The sequence below is a fragment of the Lepidothrix coronata genome, unplaced genomic scaffold, assembly GCF_001604755.1.
Source record: "Lepidothrix coronata isolate B3197 unplaced genomic scaffold, Lepidothrix_coronata-1.0 Scaffold52, whole genome shotgun sequence".
Taxonomy (NCBI): Eukaryota; Metazoa; Chordata; class Aves; order Passeriformes; family Pipridae; genus Lepidothrix; species Lepidothrix coronata.
Window position 1 is genome coordinate 2,758,273 of NW_016690232.1, and position 16,675 is coordinate 2,774,947.

General features: G+C 39.4%; 1 protein-coding gene across 3 annotated transcripts in view; it reads left to right on the forward strand.

The window, feature by feature from the left end:
- The window catches only part of KIFAP3 (kinesin associated protein 3), a 66,338-nt gene that overhangs the window by 8,902 nt on the left and 40,761 nt on the right, over window positions 1-16,675 (forward strand). For all 3 annotated transcript variants that reach the window (XR_001874974.1, XM_017815862.1, XM_017815863.1), the window contains exons 6-10: window positions 303-402; window positions 1,166-1,290; window positions 1,757-1,855; window positions 2,557-2,735; window positions 4,908-5,070. Coding sequence is in view for 2 of the 3 variants with exons in the window: in XM_017815862.1 (XP_017671351.1) it covers window positions 303-402; window positions 1,166-1,290; window positions 1,757-1,855; window positions 2,557-2,735; window positions 4,908-5,070 (666 nt within the window). In the remaining variant the exon portion in view is untranslated. The remainder of the gene's footprint in view (window positions 1-302; window positions 403-1,165; window positions 1,291-1,756; window positions 1,856-2,556; window positions 2,736-4,907; window positions 5,071-16,675) is intronic.

Below are 16,675 nucleotides of genomic sequence, written 5' to 3' on the forward strand. Positions count from 1 at the left end.
GGCCACAAGATCTGAAGGCTGGTGGTATCTCAGATGACTTCAGTGTTTGGTTGCAGTTTCCTTGCCTGTTGCCATCTCTCAGGGTTTGTGACAGGATGACCAGCCAGGGTACTCCCTACTTTCGTATTGTCTCCAAACAGAATTTGTGAGCAGTGGTACATGGTAAAGTGAGATACCTGTGAAAATCTTCCATTAGAAAACTGATAGGTGTAGAACAAGGTGTATTCAGATTCTGAGGCTCACAAGACAAAAGGAGAGGGAGCTGAAATGCTGATGCTCATCTAAATCCTGTTTCCCTTCAGAAACTGCCCTGGGTGCATTGGCCAGAGTGCTGAGAGAAGACTGGAAACAAAGCATCGAACTGGCTACCAATATAATTTATATTTTCTTCTGCTTTTCAAGGTGAGTGCAGAGTCCCTGTATATAGGGACATAAGGAACTTAGCTCTGCTTAGTGGCTTTTCATTTGTTTTCTGTGCTGCAAAACTTCACTGAAACAGGGAAAACATTTGCTGAGTCAAAAACACACTTGTGCCTCAATTTTATCACTTCCAGCAAAAAGAACCCTCACGGTCAGGCAGGGTGTGAGGGAGCTGGGAAGAAACTAATAAGGATTCTGATCCATAGTTTCCTGTCAGAAATAAAAGGTGGCTGAGCTGCCACCTGTGATTTCCATCAGCATTCCTCCAGGGCAGAAATGGTATTCAAAACCAAAGTGAGTGCTTGCTCCTAGTCAGCTATGCCAGTGTTTCAGCATGCCCTGCCTAGAAATAATTCAAATGGAATTTTCATTGCAACTTGATTTTTAGATCTCTGCTGTGGATCTGGTGAGTAGAGGGTGTTCTGAAGCACTTACAGTGTGGAAAGCAGGGCTGATTGGAAAATATTTTCCTTTACATGTGAAAACTGGAATGCGTTTTTGTTTTGACTTGGAACAACAAACTGTTCCTTGCCCTTCTACAAGTCTGAAAAAATATTGGTGTTTTCAGGAATTGTTCTTGTTTTAAAAAAATTTTCCAATAGAGAAGTATTATAATGGGGCAAACAGTAAATGCCTTTTTTAATATTTCATGTGCTGCAGTGTTGGGTCATTGCTACCACAGATGTCAAAACGGGAATGGGGTTGTTTGCATTTACTCCTCACAAGTATTATTTCTTCAATGTAGTTTTTCTCAGTTTCATGGAATTATCACACACTACAAAATTGGAGCTCTGTGTATGAATATCATAGACCATGAACTGAAGAGACATGAACTTTGGCAGGAAGAACTTGCTAAAAAGAAGAAAGCTGATATCCTTTTGATGTTCTGGGGTAGCTTGATGGCTTCTAATTTGTCTTGATTACTGGTATTGGATTATATGAGATGAATATACTGCAACTTCTGTTACAGTACAATTTACTAGAAAGTGCAAAATATAAATGCAGATACAAAAAAGACCACGAGTGAGGAGTTTGGCATGCTGAAGAGGTTAAGCTGAAGTTACTAAAGCAACACAAGAAAAATAATGTTTTATTTTATCAGCAATATGTCTTAGGAACACTTGTGCTGCCTATTAAGATGTAATACATCCAGGGCTAGAAGGAAAGAAAAATCATGCCCTAGATTATGGTGTAGCAGGCTGTTGCTGAGATAGTGTCTTGACACTGGCTATTGCATACATCTCTTGCTTTTTACTTGATTCAGTAACACTTCAGAGGACATTAATCATCTGGACTGTGTAACTTTTCTTTAAACTCCTTAACTTCTGCAATTCACTTGATGAAGATCCTGAAAATCAAACCCTGAAAAAGGACTATGAGAAAACTTATAAGAAATACAAAGGGCTGGTTGTCAAGCAGGAACAGCTCCTCAGAGGTACCAAATCCAAATAGCAAATTATTTTTTTATTGGTAAACATGGCTAAGGGATTCTGTTGGATTCTTGTTTATAAACAGGATGCCTTAAACATACTGAACGTGGGGATGAATGTGAAAAGAGCATTGCCAAAGAACAGGGAGAAGATGAGCACTAAATCAGATTGTTTGACACTATGTTAACAGTTTTAGAAGTGGTTTGTCAGTCTTAGAGGAAGAGTAGCAAAAGTGATCCACTCAGCTTTTCTTTGCTCATGATGTTAGTTTGGCAGGAATTGAGTATTTTGGTTTTGTACGTTTGATTTGGGGTTTTTTGACTTTGCCTAACTTAGCCTGTATCTGACTCAAGTTGAATGGATTTAATTCCCAGTTTTTGTACTAAAATACACTTAATGTTAGATTGAAATTATCTGAGTGGCAAACCTTTCCTGAGAAGGGCTTTTTAATGATTCCTATCAGAATGGTAATAAAAAAAAAATAGCTTCTAGTGCTCCTAATTTTTATTTTTTTCAAAGCCACTATTAGAACTAATGCTTTCTAAACAGGAATAAAAGGCATTCATGGTAGTTTCCTTCAAAATACGTTGGGAAGGGAGCAGAATGCTGCTGAAGGTCTTGTTTTCAGCACTTACTTTGTATACAGAGACTTGTTTACTTCTATTGTCTTTGATCTCTTGGGATGATTTATATTGACCTTTGTTAGTTGCCATTTACCTGCTCCTAAACCTTGCTGAGGACACTCGCATTGAGCTGAAGATGAGAAACAAGAACATTGTCCATATGCTGGTGAAAGCACTGGATCGTGATAATTTTGAGCTGCTTATCCTCGTTGTGACTTTCCTGAAGAAACTCAGCATTTTTATGGAGAACAAAAATGATATGGTAAGGCTTGTGGCACTCTACTGCAATGCTGGAAAGGTTGGGGTTCTGAAAGCTTTGTGTGGGTGGAGGGAAGAGGAAGACATCTCTATCTTCACCCTGAATATCTCTAACACTGTTTATCCTATTTTGTAACACGTAAAATGAGTAAAAGAAAACCAGCACAACATCCAATCATGTCATACTGCAAACATTTTTGAAGAACTGTCATCCCAAACACAGAACATGATACATGAAATTCCAAATTTTGAAGCCAACACCCCAAAGTCTTCTAATACCCCCACTTGTGGTGATGCCAATGATCTTGCCCCCAAATTATGCTCTTTTGACAACATATTATTGTCTCTGCCATGTGTTGTCTTGGAAAGAGAGGTGGTTGTCCTTATGGAGCTTGCTCGATGAGTTCACTTGTTTCCTAGGTCAGTTTGGTCTTCAAAGGCACCCTCACAGCTGTTCCTTCATACTACCAGTAATTTCTGAGAACAGAGGCAGTGGTATTCTTCATAAGCCTTTTTTTAGAGAAGTCTTACACTTCTGAAACTCTAGCATGATTTTTTTTTTGTGACTTTAAGCTCTAGCCAAGTATCTCCTTTACTGATCTTTTAATAGATACACGATTTCACTTGTGTGCCTTTATGCCAATGGAGTTACACAAAAGTGATAAATTTTCCTTATCCAAGAGGTAATCTGAGATTAATGGTACATGTGGATTGTGAGATGAAAAGATCTGTTTAAAAGGAATAGTGAATTAATTGCATCTTTGTTACTGTAAGTGTCCTTTGCATGCATGTGTGCTGAACGCTGCAGACAAGAGGTATCTCCCTTGTTTATATATGGGACTGTATTAAGAAAATAAGAATTAGCTCTGCAGCCCTCTGATTTGCTGGCCCACTCTCTACATTCCATTGAATTTATTTTATTGCAGAGAGTTTTAATAGTTTTGGAAAGGTTTGTATGTTCTAGGTCAGGTGTGTGAGCATTCCTTACTGATAATAAAGATGATACATTTTTCTCCACAGTATTATTAAGGAAAGCTACCAGTGAAGGAGAAGGTGTTCTGATATTTATATTGGACAGTAATACAAAGATGTCAAAGGCCAAATGAACACAGATTAGTTGTGCAGCACCTGATTCTGAGTAAAACTGAATAATCCATGTGTATTTATAGCACATTCTTTCCTGTGGTATTCAAGTGCCATATGAAAGTCAAAGCAGTGAGGTAGGAGTTGTTGCTATCTGATTGTCTTTGATCAAAGCCATCCAGTCAGTTGTTTGGTTATTGCACTATGCTGTGTGGGGAGAGCTGAGTTTCTTTTCTTAGTGTTATTCTGTGCGTATTTATAACTGGAAGACCAGTTACGTACGTGCAGAAGTCTGAAGAAAGCAAAGTAATTTTATGTGCTTCCTTCTGGCCAAAGAAGGGTCTGGGAAACAAAAAATGAATGCATTAAAAGATTATGTCAAAAAAAAAAGCAGAGAAATGTTGCTTAGAACACGATAAAAACTTTCTGAAGTCTTGCCAGTCAATGCTCAGATGTCTTTTCTGGCTGGTAAAGTGAACATGATCTCAGGAACTGATACCACTTCTCAGTTCCTGGATTCCACTTTTTAATTTGAGAGTGATACATGTTTCAAGATGACTTTCATGCTTTTATTAAATTAACACACAGGGCAACATGCCTCTTCTGAGAGCACATGCAAACTTCTGTCTAGGGGTTCATTTGAAATTCATAATGAAAAGTCTCAGATTCTCTTTGGATGCCAATTTTCTGTCTTTCTTAGTTGGGTCTCTCTTTGACTCTAATGGCAGTTGCTCCAGGGTTGCTTGTGTTTAAATTTAAATGAGTTCTCCCACCCCAGTCTAGTTTTGCAAGTGATGTCTTCACCACATTCTTGCAGTATTCCAACTGTGAGGAATATTTCCAAGACATCTGAACTGCTTGGTTGAAAAAACGTTTTTAATCAACATTTCCCAGTAACCCAATCTAGAAGACTTCAACCGCAAAGGCATAAGCAAAACTACTTCAGATGGAAATGCACTGGCAGTCACTATTATGGCTACAAATTGGATTTGTATTTGCATACACATGCTTGTGAATATATAACATGCTGAGAGGGCTTTTATATTGAAGACAAAGTTTGGGTGGATTATGGATTTTTTTTCTTGATACACAGGTTGAAATGGATATTATTGAAAAACTTGTGAAAATGGTACCTTGTGAACATGAAGACCTGCTGAATATCACTCTTCGACTCTTATTAAACCTCTCCTTTGACACAGGCCTGAGAAGTAAAATGGTACATGTTGGTTTGCTTCCCAAACTCACTGCACTTCTAGGTATGTTTTCTTTTGATCTAACACAGACATTCCAGCAGGGGCAGTGAAGCTGTTTACATCATGATGTGCTGTGCCTAAAAGTTGCTACATCACATTTGTCTGCCAAGGCACTTCCTCACTAATCCCAACTTTTTAGCATTCTCATCATCTTGTCAGATGCAGGATTAAAGGGAAATTTAAAATAATGTGATTTCCAGTGGATTTATTCCTAGGTTCTCTTAAAATGTTGAATGAGTCTTCTGGTCTTTAAAAAAAACTTCAGTAGCTCCCTGAAAACTGTGTGATGTTTGTAATTTTGAAGGAGCACCCAGGAAAAATAGGCAGCACCTTCACAGAGCTTAGCTGATGGAGATACAAGCTATATATACGTGTGTATATATATACACATAATTTTTTAAATGAAGCTTGATACTTGTAACTTTAATTGTCTGAACAAATCAGAACTTTCCCAGCCTTATCAGCTCCACCTCTGAGCAGTACTGATTTTTAGACTTACAGCTTGGCAGTCTGTAACTTGTGTTAAGATCACGTGAGTATATTGGTTACAAGGGAAACTTTCTGTTGTCTGTAGGGGAAAGCCATGGAGACAATAAGGAGTTTGGAAGAAGCAGAGGATAGTCCAGCTTGATCATTGTTGTATGCTGGAGTTCTAAGGAGGGAGTTTTTATTGCTCCTTGTGTGTTCTTTGGCTGATACTACCTAGAGGCCACTCTGGTAGATATACTAAATTTGTAGCAGGATTTGGCTCTAAGGATTGCTGAGTGGGAATAGAGGATCTTGTTTTCTGGAGCCCTAAGTGTGTGAAACCCTGATGCAAGACATTGCTAAGACGTTTTCTGAAATATGTTGGGCTTGGCATGTGCTAAAGCCAGTGCAGATGGTGGATCCAGATATTGTTTGGAACAAGGGGAATGCGACAGTGAATCTATGATGAGCTTTCTCCCCCAGCTTTGTATAGTCTTTTAAAATGGTTTGCCTCCTCAGTTCTACCTTCAACCTCAACGTGGCCTTATTGCTGTTCAGTGAATACCATGAAAGCTTACACTGCTTTGGAAACCTTACTTCTCTTGGTGATTAATACAACACCTACCTGATACATCCTGAAATGCCTCACATCTTTTTATGCTTTCTGCCCCACAACCATCTTTGCACTTGATAACCCCCTCTGGGCTGAGCTAGGAGGTTGAAAATTGACATTTGGAATCTCTCTTCTTAATGATTTTTATCCTCAAGAAAATGTTATTTGGTAGTAAGTGAACTGAGAATTGGAAGCTGATGAGGAAATATATTTTCTCTCATTTAAGAGAGGATCTGACTGGGTGTTTTGGTTCACCATGGGTTGTAAAGTTCTTGGAGCAGGAATTTGTCCCTTTGTTTTTTACCTATGGCAGCCAGTGCTGTGGTCTAAGGCTGGGGCTTCTGGGTGCTTGTCACCCCAGGAATGACAGGAGACAAATCACTGAAGTTCCTGCTTCCAATGAGCATTCCCCATTTAATATTAGAGTCAGTCTGAATTCATCAGTTAAATATCTGCTTCCTACTATTTGTTTCTAATGGGGAGAGGAGAATTGCTTTTCAAATGCCATTCTCCTGGAGCTGTAAGTAGGCCTTTGTGGAAGGCTGTTGAGCTCAGAAGAACCAGCTGCCAAAATTGTATCTATTCCTGAAGTGGCCGTTGGGGCAATCTACAGCAAGTTCTACTGGTACTTCCACAAGGTGCACTTCCTGGTTTTTTTTTTCTTTCCTTGACTTGGAAGTCTTTCATCCTTTTTTTTTTTTTTCCTTGCACAGAGACATGTGCTGTTTGCCCCAGCTTCTCCCTGTAGAATTGCTTGATACTTATTTTGTGGTGTGCTGAGGAAGTGTAGGTAGAAATATTGTCTATTACTTGTTTCTTTAAGCCATCTGTGTGATTTGTGAAACTTTTCTTGATACAGTGATTCAAGCAATTCGCAAATGCATCACTTTGGTGTCCTGTCTGAGGGAGGTCTGCAGCCTTAATACTAAGAAAATCGTGTGCCAGATGCCCCATTTATACAGGTTTCTTGGGTCTTAAACAAGAAAGTTTAAGTCAGTACCTTCGGCTCACATTTGCAGGTCATCTCGAAGTGCTGACACAGCACAACAGCTGTGACAAGTCACCCTACAGCTCTTAATGCCAAGAGGCCAAGTTTGTTGACTCAGCCTACTGAAATTCAGCATTTGTGCAAGCTTTGCCTTTGAGTCTTTAGCACTGGGGTTTGAGATGAGTGTAAATTAAGTCTAGTGGGTGTTTAAGGGGAGAATTGGGATCGCAAAGATGAAAGGTCAGGATTTGTCAGGCAATGGTTTAGGGCTCAGCACTGAGGTGGCTGCAGTTCTGGAAGATGTGCTGCTTTCCCAAGGGACACTTAAATGCTCTTAAAAGAGCAGGAAGGCCCTAAATGTAGGTGGAGTCTGAGGCAGAGGGGATGGACTGGCTTCTGCTGAGCTATTAGCAATGGAGTAAGTATGCCATGGATATAATGGAAAAGGACCATCTTCTTTCCATTGCACTCCAAAGTGTTGAGGCTGCTGTTGAAAGGATGGTCATGAGAAATTCTGCTTAGTCTTGGTTTCTGTTTTAATTAGGTTTTTCTTTTTAGTAGTGCCAATGCCTGCTTCCCCATGTAGCTTTGCCAGTCAACACCACTTGCTAGTTTTCGTGGCTTCTCTTCACAAGTCTGAAGTATTGTATGTGACAAGACTCCTCTTGTGCCCTCCAGGCACCCAAATGAATCAACTACAGCTGATCTTTGTTATGCCCTAAATCTCAAAGAGCTTTGTGCAGCTGAGGGAAATTTGGCTTCAGACTTAGGATCAGAAGCTGGAGCAGTGCTTTGGAGGCCTATGAGATACAATCTGCTGTATTCAGGTTCTTCCATATGTAAGCTGCTTGAGGAGGTATGAAAAGAGATTTTGTTGATTTGTGTGATTTCTGTTCTTTGAGAAAACCTTGTAAGTGTTGAATCACCACGGCCTTGCAGAGAATGGTTTTTGTACTATGGCTTTAATACTTAGAAATCATGCTTACAGAATGATCTTTCCTTTTTATACATAATCCATGTGAATGCTTTATGTGCCAGTATATGTGAAGCATGGCTTTAGTGGATTAAGGTGAGAGAATTCTTGTGAATTCACCAAGTGGTTTAAACTAGACATTTGCCTGAAATGTGGAAAACACAGATTCAGTGCCCTCCAGTCGTCACCTGGAAAGGAGAGACCACAGCAGCACGTTATGGACTCTTCAGTGGAGGTTTGCTTCACTTCCATAGTACTCTCATTTTGCTTTGCATAGCCTGATTCAAGTGAAGTGGTGTAGAGGAGTGACTTGCTTCAAATACGATAGAGTTTGGTGGTTAGTGTATCTGCTTGTTGAAAATATTCTCACTGAAAGGGGGAAACATAGAGCTGAACTTAAAAGAAAGATGTGAATCTGTTTTCTTAATCCCTGGAAATGTTCTTCCACTGTTGGACACAAGGGAAATGTTACCCTTTTTCATTATTCTTCCCCTGGATGTGTGATTGGTTTCTAAAGTAAATGCCCTGGCAGCAAACAGAAGAAAACATTGTCTGCAAGGAAGAATAAAAAGCCCTCACTCTTGTTTGGACCAAATCCACTTAGTTTTTCAGTTAAGTGGCCAAACCAAATACAAATTTTTTTAGTACTGCTCTCTTAAATATATGCACAGCTTGTGATCCACATTCTTCTAATAAGGGTGCTATTTTGTGCTGTGTCTGAATGGTTTCTTAGCCTTTGTGAAGTGAGACAAATAGTTGCCCATTCTCCATGACAACAGCAGGCAGTTTGTCCAGCAGAACCAGCTGAGTGCTGCTGTGTGTGTCATGGCAGGCTGCAAACTCTTCATGGTGGACCCCAGCTCAGAAGCAGCTCCTGGCAGCACATGTGTGGTGGGCAGTACCCGTGTTTCTGTGTCCACTCATCAGTCAGTTATCCCTCACAAACGGATGGAGGTGATAGGGAATGTTGCAAAAGCTCTTACTGTGGCACTGTGCTGCTGCTCAAAGACTAAGAGGAGTAGATTTGGTTCCATGCAGTGAACAATCATTTCTCTAATGTGTGTGTTCATCTCTCTGAGCTGCTGGACAGTTCTTAGGTGTACTGAATGCATATTGTCTTGAAATGCCATTTCCTTTTCATTCACTTCCAGTGCAAGCCATGCTGAAAGATTGAAACCCCATTATGTTTGGAAGTTTGACATGAGTATCTCTTTTTGGTTGCTTGAAATGACCAGCTGCTTTTAAAAATGAAAGGCTGAGTGAACACAGATACTAGTGAGCTGAAAAGAGGTCACAGAACAGTACCAGTTGTGAATCGTGCCCAGGTGCAGAAGGGCTGTGCATTTGGCTGTGAAAGTGCCACACAGGGCCAAGGTGGTCAATCTCAAAAAGATTTTAGGTGATGAGGAACACCTCGAGTGGTGTTTTCCAGTACAGAGTACAGTGGCTGAAAAAAAATTGGCTTTGTGGGTTTGTGTTTAGCCAAGTAGATGAGTGTTTGTTATACAACACTCTGAAATAAAGAGTGGTCAGTCCCAGGTAGCAACAGCATAGTTTTGCCAGTCTCAACACATACCCAGCCTATGTGCTTTATTCATGAGAGCACCCTAGCCTGGTGGTCTTTAATGTCTTGCTGTTCCAAGACTTAATACCAGCACACTAAGAAGCAGTAGCTGCCTGATCTTACACAGAAATCCAAGGGCTGTGCAATAGTTTGCAAACTCCAAAGTAGGTCAGACTTCTCTCAGTTCATTAATTAAGCTGGAGATGGCCAGAGCAGAGGGTAACTTTGACAGTCTGAGTTAGTCCTCACTGAGGAGTCTGTCTTTACTGGGTTCATTGATAGAATCTTTTCTGAGAACTGCTGAAATTCCTCTGATATTTTTCCATTCTTTACAAGTTAGGTTTAATGAGCAATCAAAGAATTGCCAAACAGTTGTATGTTGGGCTTCTTAACAACCATGTCTTGATATGGTGTGCAGCCAAGCTGGATTATATGTTGACTGCTGTTTAAAGAGCCAAGTAGTACTTTGCTCTCTAATTAACGGAGTGCTGTGTGTTTTTAATGTTCCATTCCTTTTATGAAAGTTTCTTTTAAGAAGGCTTAAAGTAGATGTGTTCTCTTTATGAGTTCACTTGGCCTTTTTGTAATGAACTTATTATGGAGCTTCACACATCTGTTGAAAAATGGAGCTTCTTATAGGCTACTGCAGTGTTTTTTCTGACTTTAATAGGCCTCGTTTATCCTATAAAGAAACATACATTTTCTTACCTGATCAAGTGAGCAAACAATAAGGGTCAGATGTGGCAAAGACCCTAACAAAAAGCACATGTCCAGCCATCAGGGTGAGGTAAAGTCATATCGGGATTGCTTGAAGTTATTAATGGCAGTAAAATTTATGCTTCCTCCTGTTTTCCCAATTAAATTGAGAAACTTTTTTTTCCTAAGGTGGCTCTGCAGCAGCTGGTTCCAATACCACTTGTGTGAATATTGCCTGGGGTGTCTCCATTCCTTTATAGTAGAGGCTGGCTGAAGCACATTAAGTAACAGTTCAACTACAGGGACCAGTCTGTTGGAAAGCAGTAATTATTAAGGGATTTATTTTAATGGTAGTTTTTTTATCATTTGTGGTGAGTATGGCCAAGGCTTAGAAAAACCCTCAAAAACAAACAAACAGAAAAACCCTGACACCAAAAGAAACACAAACCAAAAACGTCTTTTAACATTCAACTTCTAAATCCTTATTAGAAGTGCAGATGGACCTGGCATGTCTGAGTGACTTAAGGAGAGTATTGGGTACACAATGTGTCTTAAAACCCAGCACTTACTTAGATACCTTCACTGTGGATTAGACAGCAAACTTTAAAGAAAAATTGATTTCTTCTTTTGAGAACTATAGAACTCAAAGTAGAGACACATCAGTATTGCTAATACTGTGTTGGAAGCAGAAATAGAAGCCAAACTAACCTTCAGGTAAAAGCCTTCACTATATGACCTTCTGCTCCTGGTAAGTTGTAGTGAATTATCCAGAAAGAAGAACTGAAATTTATGACATACTTTTGTATAAACTTACAAGTTTTTGAAATCTGTTATCTGAGTTTTTCTGATTCTTTTAACACTGTCCAAAATTGGAAACAGTGTTTTTTCATTTTGTAGCTCTTACAGGTGGAGCCTTGCTAATCTGAACACTCAGGCTCTGACTGTTCAGGTGAGTGAAAGCTCATTGCTGCGGTGTGCTGGTCACAAGTGCATGTGTGTGTTCAGCTGTGTTATTAGCCTTTTTAAGGAAGAGGATAACTTTGGTGTAACAAAAGAAACTAACTTCATGCGTGTTGACTGAAAATCAAAATGCTTGTGGCAGCAGCAAGGACAGGAGTGGAGGGATGGCAGCAATTTAAAGATGAGGGAACCAAGTGGTTGGAATTTGCTAAACTGATGAATGGGAAGGATCCCCTGAGCCAGTATTTCGACTGTGGAGCTTACAATATGTGACTGATTAATTCAGTGCTTTTAATTGTTTCTTTGCATATTGCAAGGGCAAATTAATACTTAACAGTAAAAAGTAAATCTAGTCTTGTACATGAACTGTTGACATCTGAAAGCTTTACAAAGCACAGCTTGGATGCCTAAAGCATGACAGAACAGAAACAACTAGTTCTAGTATCTTGGAAAATCTCCATAAAGAAGGAGCGAGCTCTTCCGCTAATCTTCCTGATCTGTGGTAACGTCTTCATAAAGCCTCTGTGAGGGCCAAGGTCAAAGAGAGAGGAGCACCATTTCCAGAGCCCTTGTGAAGGCTGCAGGCAGAGGGATGACCTCAAAGGATCTCCTGGAACAATTTGATAATATTGCCCTCAGACCCTTTGAGCTCATTAACAGGAACAGCGTCTCTCGAATAATATGGGACTTAATTCTTGCGATCTGGAAGAGTCAAGAGCTCAGCCGATATTTAACTCCACTTTTTGGGCTTAGTAAATTTGAACTTTGTACTTCAGCATCTTCAACACGTGGGTAAAACCAGTTTTTGGATTTCCATGTGATGAATCATCCCTTTCTCAAGGCTGCATCCTGCATTGAGTTTGTTCTCCTTCAGGCAGGAGCGTGTTGGAACACAGCTGCACCATCCACTCAGAACTGAGGTGCTCTGCTGTGGAGCTGGGTACCTGCACAGCCAGGAGCAGGGAAAAACCTCCACCTGTTTCCTTTCCCACTGAATTCCAAACAAGAAGATCAGAGGGGTGTGTTTCGATCAGAAAAGTCTGAATATTTTCTAGTAATTGTAATTGGAGCAATTGCTGTAGTTTAATGAGGTATAGTGCAGATATGGCAAAAATTATGTGTGTCCTATACATTTCCTTTTAGTTTATGTAGCTTGGTGGAGACTTCTGGAGCAAGAGCTTTGCTTGGAATCTTTTCCACCTACTTTGTAAGCATGTGTTTTTGAAGTTAAATCAAACTAAGAGCCTCTTCTAATTTCTAGTTTCTTGTAGTTAATTCTTTTTTCTACTGCTTGCTTTCTTCCCTGGTCATAGCCTGACCCAAAACATAATTCTTTTGTGGAGAAAAGAGAAGTAGCTGCACTTTCTTCCTTCAGGGATAATCCTATCGCCTCCTGATTTCTCTCTAATCTGAACTTCTCGTTGATTTATCTCTGCTTTGGGCAGAATATGGGATATTGCAACTCATCAGCTTCCAGTTTCTGTGTGAAGTCACATGAGTCCAAGTATGATTGGTTGTAGCACGTCCTAAGGAACAAAAATGGGGTATATTTTGCTACATAGCCTCAGAAAAGGACATGCCTAGGTTTAGGAGTGTGTTGATTACTCAGTGGCTGTGCTTTGCTGTCTTTTATAGGCAGCCATGCTACAGTCAGGTGTTTACTTTCTGTTTTTCAGTCTACCTTGCATAAAATTCCAGGCAAAGAAATGGACCCTGAGGCTCCAGATGTGCAGCTTCATTTTTGTCTTGTGCTGTAACATTAGATAACTCAACCTAAATTAGTCAGTTATTAGTTCTTTTACTTAAGATTCATCATTATAATTCTTTCGTTTTTTAAATGAAGGGAAAAAACCCAAAAACTTGACTCCAAATATGGCAATATCAAGGTTTAAAGTTAGGCCTATGGTATGAAGCCAGCTTCAAGTAACATAAAGGTGGCACAAGAGGGGTAATTAGTATGTAATTAATATCATAATGTTTTATTTACAATGTCTGGTCTTGTTGAGTATGAGCAGATTTGAAAACTCTTTCAGGTTCTCTTGATAAAATAAACTGATACATCCAATACAATTTATATTTACATATGTAAATCAAACCAATATGTGTGTAAAGCACACATGGATTAACTTAGTCCAACTGTTTCAGAGCTGCTTGTGAGGAATGATACAGATAGAGGTAAACAGAGATGCCTTTCTGTCCCTTTTTTCCGAAGATCACTGTTACAAATTACGATACATGTGAATAAACTCTTGATTAAGCTGTTTTGGAGACCTGATACTCAGTTTGTGACAGTCTTACCCATCTATATTTCTTACTTGTCTAATTCTGCAGCAGATTTGACTTTAGAGTACTGGAGTTTGAAACTGAAGATTCACTTTGCCATTTGAATAGGTTATTTACCTTCATTTGTGTTCTGGTTTTGATTTACTGTTGTTAATGTTTTGCACATGAGTGGGATAGGGCATATTTCATATCTAATATGGAGACATTGATGATTCCATTAGAAATGACGGCTACTTGATTAACTGATAGTGTTACATTTAAATAATTTAGTCCATGCTTTATATTCTCATTTTTACTTTAGCATTTGAAAGCTGAATGCTGCTGCTACAACTCAGACTGGCATTTCGTTTTTACAGCTTCAGGGTTTCGTTTTTGTTGTCATGGAGCTAATGGAGGATTTTTTATTTTAAGCTCACAAAGTCAACCAAAGTGTAGGACCCAATCTTGTGATCAAGAAATCATTTTTCTATGGCTTCTGCTGTTAATACCATTTAGATCTTTAACCTTAGTAAGAACTAAACACGGGATTCAGGCGTGGGTCCCCAGAACTGGCACATGGCTTCTTATTAATGTTCAAAGGCTAAAAATCTGAAGCCATTTTGAACTCAGAACCCATCATGTATTTATTTCCCTCTCTAATTTGCAGAAAACTAGTTGTGAAAACAGCCCGAGGGACCCGATATTTTTCCATCCCAGCTGCTCCAGCTGAACTACAGCTGCAAAAAAAATCTTAAGTATTGTTTCTATAAACTGTTGAGTGTATTTTATAACACAATAATTCCCACAAAATCAGTAACTGCAGTTAATGACTGGTTTGTTAAGGCATTAACTGCACTCAGCTGGGAATGACCAATTTCTCTGGAATGGCTGTATAAGGACTAAGGCTAATTCAGTAACACTTTCAAATAATTATTTGGTTAATTAATGGTAAATTCTTGTGGAAATCCTATCAAAGTGCTCGTGACGCTCACATTTAATATCCAATGAGTTCATTATGATTCATGTTTTATTGCCTTAAATACCAGAAGAATCCATAATGACTAGGCCATTATTTTCCAGGGCTGCCCTTTCTGCTTTAGGCCATTTGGCTATTCCACCCTCAGTCGTAAAAAGCTTGATGCTCAAAACTACCAGCATTTGTAGCCACAACTTTCTGGCACCACACCAGATCTTTGGTGATTTTTTATGAACACGTTTGGCAGAAATCTGGTTTTTCTTCCTCTTGCTTTTTCTGGTTTAGGGGAATAATTGATGCCTACTGTACCAAGTCATAAGGAAGTCTTCCCTGCAGTGTCTGCTTTTTCACGTGTGGCCTTAAGTAGTGGTCAAAAATAGCAAAAAAGGTATCACTTCCATGCTTTGGAAAGCTGTTCTCCAGCCAGATACTGGGCAGGGTTTGAAATTTTTACAGCCAAGTCTCTGTGAAATGCTTGACTCAGGGGGTTATTCGTTAGCATTCAGATGAGTATAAAATAATTAGAAAAAGTAAGCTTGGTACTGGCATATTCACTTAATAGTCAGTAGCTGCCAGTTTTTATTTTGGGGAGTGAAGTACCTATGGAAAAGGATGACAGTTGGCTTGGTAGATTTTTCAGAGTCTGTCACTTTTTACCCTTTTGTCTGTTCTTCAGCCTGCAGGGTGATGCTTAGTGTTTAAAACTCTTTAGCTGTTGAATCTGTTCCCTTCCTAATCTTCAACAAACTCGTTCTGCACGGTTTCCAGTCAGCTTTCCAACAGGCTGTGTGCTTTCTAACAGAGCACAAGATCCACAATTGTGTTAAATCATGCTGGCTGTGCTTAGAAACAACCACCTCCTCTTGATTTTCCTGGAGTGTTTGATTCTTTGGATCATGAGTTGCTGCTGTTTTACATGAGAATTGGAAAAAGTCAGGAGGTTCTGCTTTTCCTCCACCAAAGTGCTTCCATAGGGAAAGTAGAACAGTGAAACTTCCAGACATTAGCCTGAAGTTCTTTCCTTTCTGGGAAATTGAAACGAAACTTAAGATGCAAACATCGTTAGTTTAGTTTAGTTTAATTGCACGCTGTTGTCTTTTAGCTTTAGTTCTGTAGCTTTTTTTCATCAAGTTAGTACAATTCAGTTGTGTTTTTTCCTGTTTACTCACAACTGAGAAATACTTCCTTGCTGAGTGTGTGTAATAAGTGTCTGTGACATAAAATGCTTTAAACCTTTCTCTGTGTCCCATATGACAGTAGGACAGGGGAATTCAGGAAAAATGAGTCAGATGACTGCACAGCAAGAAGGAATTTAAATTCAGCTCTTCTCTTGGAAACTATAGCTGTCTTTGCCTTTTGTGTGTCATGAATTCTGCTTTATGGAGCATACTTTGAGAGAAAGATTTAAGTGCCAGTTATTAAAAATCAACTCTTTAAGAGTTCGTTCAGATAAAATAAATGTTGGAATTCTAGATATTCTTGAGGTCGATTATCTGGGTGGTTTTGATTACTTTTGGTTGTTTAGAAACTGAAGCAGTGCTGTCATTCACTGATACTCAAGGTGTTGTCCAGGCATCAGAAAGATTATTGTGACACCCTGAGCCTTTGGAAAAAGGGGAGAGAAAATTATGCAAAGAGGTTTTTTTATAAGAAACTGAAAGACCTTTACTGCTAGAGCAGGCTGTTATATTTGAAAGTAAGCCACCAGTATTGCCAAATACCAGGAAGCTGCCATTGCTACCAGATTTGTGAGACTGTCTTAGCTGATGCTTGATCTTAGCACAAATGAAACTTGCAGAAATGAGGAGGGGAAAAAACCCATGAAGGACAGAAGTTAAACAGGTAAAATTTAGCATCATTCCTGCTGGTGGTCTGCCAGTTCATATGTGCTGAGGGTCTGGTCCAGCTTCACTCCAGTTTGTTTTCCTTGTTGCCATTCTAGGGAGCTTTTCTCCTTTTGTACTGACTTACCTTTTGCTTCACAAAGTGTTTCCTGCATTATCCAGCTAAGTGTATTTGTAATTTGAGTCTTGATGTTCAAGTCTTTAAAACAGAGGCATGGAGTGAAGTGTTAAGAGCAGTGTAAACAGATTTTTTTTTTTCCCCTG